Here is an 8,080-nt window from a genome sequence, read left to right as displayed (position 1 = left end):
ACAACAAGATAATAAAATGAAATATGATAAAGATAAAATAAAAAATAAAAAACTAAAACATAACAAGATAATATATAAAATACAATACAATAAGATAAAATAAAACAAGATAAAACAAAGTAAGATAAAACAATAAAATAACATAAAATAAAATCGTAAAATAAACCTTAAATCCCTCCCAAGCCAATCCCCTGTGGAAGCCCAAGCACAGCCACATGGATCCGTAACCGGCCATTGCCATGGACTGGAGCAGGAAACCCCAGCTGCAGGGGGATGGCAGGGGGATGGCAGCAGGAATCGCAGCAGGAATTGCAGGAGGATTGCAGGGGGATTGCAGGGGGATTGCAGGGGGGATTGCAGGGGGATTGCAGGGGGATGGCAGGGGGATTGCTGGGGGATGGCAGCAGGAATCGGAGCAGGAATTGCAGGGGGATTGCAGCAGGAACTGCAGCCGTACCTTGTCCAGAGCCTCCTGCAGCAGCCCCTCGGCCTCGTCCCAGCGGCCCTGGCCCATGGCGCAGGCGGCCTGGCCATTGAGCAGCAGCAGCGAGGGGCAGCAGCGCTCGGCCAGCTCCTGGAAGGTGTAAAATGCATCCTGCAGCTTCTCCCCGCCCTGCAACACGGGGAGAGACATTCCCTGAGCTGGAATCACAGCCACGGGACATTCCCTGAGCTGGAATCACAGCCACGGGACATTCCCTGAGCTGGAATCACAGCCACGGGACATTCCCTGAGCTGGAATCACAGCCACGGGACATTCCCTGAGCTGGAATCACAGCCACGGGACATTCCCTGAGCTGGAATCACAGCCATGGGACATTCCCTGAGCTGGAATCACAGCCACGGGTCACCCCTGAGCTGGAATCACAGCCATGGGACATTCCCTGAGCTGGAATCACAGCCATGGGACATTCCCTGAGCTGGAATCACAGCCACGGGACATTCCCTGAGCTGGAATCACAGCCATGGGACATTCCCTGAGCTGGAATCACAGCCACGGGTCACCCCTGAGCTGGAATCACAGCCACGGGTCACCCCTGAGCTGGAATCACAGCCACGGGACATTCCCTGAGCTGGAATCACAGCCATGGGACATTCCCTGAGCTGGAATCACAGCCATGGGACATTCCCTGAGCTGGAATCACAACCATGGGACATTCCCTGAGCTGGAATCACAGCCATGGGACATTCCCTGAGCTGGAATCACAGCCACGGGTCATTCCCTGAGCTGGAATCACAGCCATGGGTCACCCCTAAGCTGGAATCACAGCCACGGGACATTCCCTGAGCTGGAATCACAGCCATGGGACATTCCCTGAGCTGGAATCACAGCCACGGGACATTCCCTGAGCTGGAATCACAGCCACGGGACATTCCCTGAGCTGGAATCACAGCCACGGGACATTCCCTGAGCTGGAATCACAGCCATGGGACATTCCCTGAGCTGGAATCACAGCCATGGGACATTCCCTGAGCTGGGAATTCCCAATTTCCATCCCCAGGGTCAGCAGAGCAGCTGCCCATCCTTGCCTGGGATATTTTGGGAATACTCTGGACACCCACCAAGGCCAGGTTCACCCAGGCTGTGGCCAGCTGGGTCAGCGTCGCGTCCTCGTCCTGCTCCTGCATTTTCTTCAGCTCCTTCCTGCGGGAAAAGCGGGAATCACAAAGGAAAAGGGATGTCGGGGCAAAAACAAAAACTTGGGGGCTTTTTTCCTCCCTCGAGTTTTCTGTGTTTTATTTCACCAGGAGAGGCATGGGAAAGGGAAAAGGAAAAAGGGATGGGAAAGAAAAGGGAATAAAGGAGAAGGGAATAAAGGAAAAGGGAATAAAGGGAGTAACGGGAAGGCCCCAGTCGCACCTGGCCAGGTCGATCCTGTCGAGCTTCAGCAGGATCTGGATCATCATGGCCAAGCTGCAGGGACAAGAGCAGAGGGATTGATCCAGGATTCCCCATCCCCGTGGGATCCAGCCCGGGAGCAGACCCCAGGGAATTCCCAGAGAAATGCAGGAAAATCCCCAAATCCTCCAAAGTAAAAAGCCCTGAGGAGCCTCTGGATGCTTTCAGAGCGAAACCAAAGCTCAGGCAGAGGCTGATCCCCGTTCCTGGAGAGGAGGAGAGCTCCGATGCCATTCCTGGGGAATCCTCTCTCAATCCTGGGGAATCCTCTCCCCAATCCTGGGGAATCCCTCTCCCAATCCTGGGGAATTCTCTCCCCAATCCTGGGGAATCCCCTCCCCAATCCTGGGGAATCTCTCTCCCCAATCCTGGGGAATCCCTCTCCCCAATCCTGGGGAATCCCCTCCCCAATCCTGGGGAATTCTCTCCCCCAATCCTGGGGCATTCCCTCCCCAATCCTGGGGAATCCTCTCCCCAATCCTGGGGAATCCCTCTCCCCAGTCCTGGGGAATCCCCTCCCCAATCCTGGGGAATCCCCTCCCCAATCCTGGGGAATCCCCTCCCCAGTCCTGGGGCATCCCTCACCATTCCAGGCTCTCCCCCTGGTGCAGGGCCCTCAGGGCAGCGTCGGGGTTCTGGTCGTGGAAATAGATGGAAGCTGCCATCAGCAGGAAGGTGGAGTTGGCCACGTCCACGCTCTTGGACATCTTCTTGTCCAGCTCTGCCACGATGGAGTCCCTGTGGGGAGGGAGAAGGGGAGAGGGGTTGGATTGGGGAGAAAAGGGGGGAGGGAATTGGATTAAATGAGAGAAGATGGGGAAGAAAACGGGAGAAGCTGCGGCTGCTCCATCCCTGGAAGCGTCCAAGGCCAGGCTGGAGCATCCTGGAACACTGCAAGGTGTCCCTGGATAATCTTTAAAATCCCCTCCACCCTCAAAACTCCTGGAATTTCAGGAATTCCGCCTTCCCCAGATCCACTGTGACCCCAGACCAGGCTTGGGTCATCCCTCACCTCTGGCTCTCCTTGGCCAGGAATTCTGCGAACATCCTCACTGCCTGCAGCTCGGGGCTGGCGTTGGCCTTGATCTCATCCAGGACCACTCCAAACTTCCTCTGGGAAAGGCAGGAAAACAGGAAAAACAGGGAAAAAAGGGAGGCTGGAGTTTGAGCAGAACTGTGAGGGATCTGCAGGGACAGGGCAAGGGAACGGCTCCTCACAGGGCAGGGTTAGGTGGGATTTGGGAATGGAAGTGGGTTTAAAAAAGGAGGAAATAAAATAAAATACAATACAGTAAAATAAAATAAAATAAAATAAAAATTAAAATGAACTAAAAAAGTAAAATAAAATAAAATAAAAGTGGAATAAAATAATGAAATTAAATCATAGAAGTAAAGAATGAAATCATTAAATAATGGAATGAAAAAATGAAAATATTAAACCATAGAATAAAATAACGGAATGCAAAAATGGAATTAAACAATAGAATTAATCAATGGAAGGGTGGATTAATCAATGGAAGGGTGTAATTAATGCCCCGAAGCCCCCAGCCCGGGCCTCACCTGGGCGATGTAGGCTCGGAACAGGAACACGTCTCGCTCCAGCTCCTTCTGCGGGCTGGACGGCTGCAGGACGGCACAGACAGAAACCGCTCAGGGCTGTGGGCACCCGAAACCCCGCAGGAGCCCAACAAACCCCAACCCAAAACAAACCCCAGCCCAAAACAAACCCCAACCCGGCCCCACACAAACACAAACCCAGCCCAAAAATACCCGAACCGGCCCCACAGAAACCCGAACCGGCCCCACACAACCCAAAATCCGCCCCACACAAATCCGAACCGGCCCCACACGGGCCCTCCCGGGGCCCCCAATCCCGCCCGGGCCGCGCCGCTGAGCCGCTCCCTCAGGGAGCCCGAGCAGAGCCGCGCTGGGCCCCGGGCAGCGCCGCCCAGCCCTGGCCCGACCTTGGCCCGCTGTGCCTCGTTGATGGCGGCCTGGTAGGCGCCGATGTAGAAGTTGTTGCGGAGATCGAAGAGCTCGTCCGCCTCCCCCGGCGCCGCCGCGCCCGCCCCGGCCGCCATCGCCCTCAGACACGTCCCCGGAAGCGCCCGCGCCCTGGGGGCCGCCGGGAGCCGCCGTCTCCATGGAAACCGCCAATAGCAAGGCGAGGAACTGAAACGTCACGAAGCGACACGCCGTACCGGGCGAGCCGGCCAATCAGCGGCGCTCGCCGCCGTGACGCCATCGTGCGCGCGGCGCGGCGGAGCCGGCATGGCGGAGTTCCGGGCGCTGGGGCTGGCGCCGTGGCTGGCGGAGCAGGCGAGGCAGGTGGGGCTGCTGCGGCCCACGCCCGTGCAGGCCGCCTGCATCCCGCCCGTGCTGCAGGGTGAGCGCCGCGGGCCATCGCCGCGCCCGGGAAGGGGCGCTTGTGCGGCCGGTCCCGTCCCCGGGAATTCCACTCACGGTCCCCGTTCCATCCCCGGGAATTCCACTCACGGGCCCCGTCCCATCCCCGGGAATTCCACTCACGGTCCCCGTTCCATCCCCGGGAATTCCACTCACGGTCCCCGTCCCATCCCCGGGAACGACCCCTCGTGGTCCGCATCCCTTCCTCGGGCCCAGCCGCTCTTCTCCCGTGCCCCTTTTCCCCTTCCCGTTCCCCTTTCCTCCCTCCCGCTCCCGGCCCGGCCGCTCTCCCCCGGTGCCCCATGTTCCCCCTTTTCCCGTTCCCTTTTCCCGTTTCCCGGCGCTGAGGCGGCCCCGCTGCCCTCGCAGGCCGGGACTGCCTGGGCTGTGCCAAGACGGGCAGCGGGAAGACGGCGGCCTTCGTGCTGCCCGTGCTGCAGGTGCTCTCCGAGGATCCCTACGGCATCTTCTGCCTCGTGCTGACCCCCACCAGGTACCGAACCCCCGCGGAGGCTCCGGGAGGGCCCCGGGAGGCTCCGGGCAGGGCTGAGCCGCCTCTCCCGGTCCCTCCCCGCAGGGAGCTGGCGTACCAGATCGCCGAGCAGTTCCGAGTGCTGGGAAAACCCCTGGGCCTGAAGGATCGTGTGGTGGTGGGCGGCCTGGGTGAGTCCTGAGCTGCCCCGTTCCCCGGCTTTTCCCTGCCCCGTTCCCGAGCTTTTCCCTGCCCCGTTCCCGAGCTTTTCCCTGCCCCGTTCCCGAGCTTTTCCCTGCCCCGTTCCCGAGCTTTTCCCTGCCCCGTTCCCGAGCTTTTCCCTGCCCCGTTCCCCGGCTTTTCCCTGCCCCGTTCCCGAGCTTTTCCCTGCCCCGTTCCCGAGCTTTTCCCTGCCCCGTTCCCCGGCTTTTCCCTGCCCCATTCCCCGGCTTTTCCCTGCCCCGTTCCCCGGCTTTTCCCTGCCCCGTTCCCCAGCTTTTCCCTGCCCCGTTCCCCGGCTTTTCCCTGCCCCGTTCCCGAGCTTTTCCCTGCCCCGTTCCCGAGCTTTTCCCTGCCATTCCCTGCAGACATGGTGGCCCAGGCCCTGGAGCTGGCCCGCAAGCCCCACGTGGTGATCGCCACCCCCGGCCGCCTCGCCGACCACCTGCGCAGCTCCAGCACCTTCAGCCTCAGGAAAATCAAATTCCTGGTAAAGCCGAATTCCCTGGGGAAGGGAATTCCCTGGGAACCCCTCCTTCCCTGGTGTCAGATATCCCCTGCAGGGAGGAAGGGTCCTGGAAGGGACGAAGAACAGTGACCCAGCTGGTTTAACAGGAGATGATATTCCCCTGGAATTATGAGGGATAGGTCCTGGAAGGGACAAAGAGCACTGACCCAGCTGGTTTGACAGCAGATATCCCCCAGAGTTATGAGGGAGGGGTCATGGAAGGGATAAAGGAAACCCCTCCCCAGGCGGAGTTAACAGCTGGGAGTAGAACACACACCGCTGGTGACATCCAGCATTGCAACCCGGGGCGCATTCCCGGGAATGCAGCTGGGAATGGGAAGGGGAGCACACGGCCCGGGAAAGGGGGAGCAGAGCCCAGGGGAAGGGAGCACAGCCCAGGGAAGGGGGAGCAGAGCCCAGGGGAAGGGAGCACACGGCCCAGGGAAGGGGAGCACAGCCCAGGGAAGGGGAGCACACAGCCCAGGGAAGGGAGCACAGCCCGGGGAAGGGGAGCCCAGCTCAGGGAGCCGTTCAGTTCCATTCTTTTCCATTCAGTTCCGCTCCGTTCCGTTTCCCAGGTGCTGGACGAGGCTGACCGCCTGCTGGAGCAGGGCTGCGCGGATTTCAGCGCGGACCTGGAGCTGATCCTGGAGGCGCTGCCCGCGCGCCGCCAGACGCTGCTCTTCAGTGCCACCCTCACGGCCACGCTGAGCCAGCTGCGGGCCCTGGCTGCCAACAGCCCCTTCTTCTGGGAGGCTGAGGCCCAGTGAGTGCCCCCAGCTCCGGGTTTTCCCTGGGTTTTTTATCTTTTTTTTAACTGCTTTTTTTCTGTGCTGGCGCTGCTGAGGCGCTTCCAGGCCTGTTGGGACAAGGATGTGGAGGGGCTGGGGAGCTGGGAGAGGGGATAGAGAATTCCTGAGGAGGCTGGGAATTCATCAGATCTCTCTGTTCTTGGGTTGTTCAGGTATTTTCTTTACTGATTCCTGTGGGACAAATCCCTTCTTATTCCAGGTGCATTTGTTTTCCAACCCAGGAACAGTTGTTGGCCGTTAACAACCCAGGCTGTTGTGCTAAAGAGTTTTTACACACAGATTATTTCTGCTTGGGAATTTGGAAATCCCTCAGAAGTGCCAGGCTGGCTTTGGCACTTCAGCAGAGCAGGCCTGATGAGGCCTTTCTCTTACAACTCTTTTACAATTTTATCATTCTCTTCCCTGCCACGGCGCCGGGGGATTTTCCAGCCTCGCCAATCCCGGGCTTTTCCTGGTTTTTCCCTGTTTTTCCGCAGGGTGAGGACGGTGGAGGAGCTGGAGCAGCGGTACCTGCTGGTGCCCGAGGCGCTCAAGGACGCCTACCTGGTGCACCTGGTGCAGAGCTTCCAGGACCTGCACCAGGACTGGGCCATCATCATCTTCACCAAAACCTGCAAGTGAGACGGCTTTTCCTTCGCTCTTCCCTGGCACTCAGCCCTGTCCCAGTTTTCCCACCCCTGGAATTGTCCCAGGCCATTTTGGAAAAGTGGGTCAGTCCCTGCCTTTCCCAAGTTTTCCACCCCTGGAGTTGTCCCAGGCCGTGCTGGAACACCCTGGGACAGTGGGACAATCCCTCCCTGTCCCAGCTCTGTCCTGATCCGGCCCCTCGGTGCATCCTGAGGATTTTCTTGGGTTTGTTTTTCTTACACCCACCCCTTTTCCAGGGACTGCCAGGTGCTGAACATGATGCTGAGGAAATTCAACTTCCCTTCCGTGGCTCTGCATTCCATGATGAAACAGGTGAGGGATGAAGGATCCTGGCTGCTCCCGGGAAAGGGTCAGGGGGTTTGGGATGGAGCTCAGGGAAAGGTTCAGGGGGTTTGGGATGGAGCTCAGGGAAAGGGTCAGGGGTTTGGGATGGAGCTCAGGGAAGGGTTCAGGGGGTTTGGGATGGAGCTCAGGGAAAGGTTCAGGGGTTTGGGATGGAGCTCAGGGAAAGGGTCAGGGGTTTGGGATGGAGCTCAGGGAAAGGGTCAGGGGGTTTGGGATGGAGCTCAGGGAAAGGTTCAGGGATTTGGGATGGAGCTCAGGGAAGGGGTCAGGGATTTGGGATGGAGCTCAGGGAAGGGGTCAGGGATTTGGGATGGAGCTCAGGGAAAGGTTCAGGGATTTGGGATGGAGCTCAGGGAAAGGTTCAGGGATTTGGGATGGAAATCTGGAATTTTATTCCCCGAGCTGTATCCCACCCCTCTCACCTGGAGTTTTCTCCCCACAGAAGCAGAGATTTGCGGCTTTGGCCAAGTTCAAGTCCAGCATCTTCAAGATCCTCATCGCCACCGACGTGGCTGCCAGGTTTGTTCACCAGAACCAGCTTAGGCTGAGCTTAGCAAGAGCCCTCAGAGCCCCCCAAATCTGGGGGTTTAACTCCTGAGGAAGGAGTTAGGGAATTGTTGAACTCTGTGAGAGAGGAGTTAGTGAATTGTTGAATTTGTTAAGGAATTGTTGAATATTTGAGGGAAGAATTGGGGAATTGTTGAATCTGTGAGGGAAGAATTGGGGAATTGTTGAATTTTTGGAGGAAGAATTGGGGAATTGTTGAATTG

At 58.1% G+C, this 8,080-nt stretch overlaps 2 protein-coding genes across 2 annotated transcripts; one reads left to right on the top strand and one right to left on the bottom strand.

Moving 5' to 3' along the window:
- Window positions 1–457: 457 nt before the first annotated feature.
- On the bottom strand, window positions 458–4,010 carry COPE (COPI coat complex subunit epsilon; the record flags this gene model as incomplete). The annotated part of the gene is made up of 7 exons (XM_040054253.2): window positions 3,865–4,010; window positions 3,461–3,523; window positions 2,913–3,013; window positions 2,486–2,638; window positions 1,862–1,915; window positions 1,564–1,645; window positions 458–613 (listed from the first exon to the last, which is right to left on the bottom strand). Coding segments are annotated over exons 1-7 (726 nt in total), but the record flags the coding sequence as incomplete, so codon positions are not given.
- A 161-nt stretch (window positions 4,011–4,171) lies between these two features.
- LOC120748173 (probable ATP-dependent RNA helicase DDX49) lies at window positions 4,172–7,829 on the top strand (the record flags this gene model as incomplete). The annotated part of the gene is made up of 8 exons (XM_040054254.1): window positions 4,172–4,286; window positions 4,676–4,799; window positions 4,884–4,969; window positions 5,366–5,487; window positions 6,084–6,271; window positions 6,794–6,934; window positions 7,202–7,277; window positions 7,753–7,829. Coding segments are annotated over exons 1-8 (929 nt in total), but the record flags the coding sequence as incomplete, so codon positions are not given.
- Between the last annotated feature and the right edge of the window lie 251 nt (window positions 7,830–8,080).

This window comes from Hirundo rustica, unplaced genomic scaffold, assembly GCF_015227805.2.
Source record: "Hirundo rustica isolate bHirRus1 unplaced genomic scaffold, bHirRus1.pri.v3 scaffold_620_arrow_ctg1, whole genome shotgun sequence".
Lineage (NCBI taxonomy): Eukaryota > Metazoa > Chordata > Aves > Passeriformes > Hirundinidae > Hirundo > Hirundo rustica.
The sequence above is the reverse complement of the archived record's forward strand: the minus strand, read 5'-3'. Positions and strand labels throughout refer to the sequence as shown.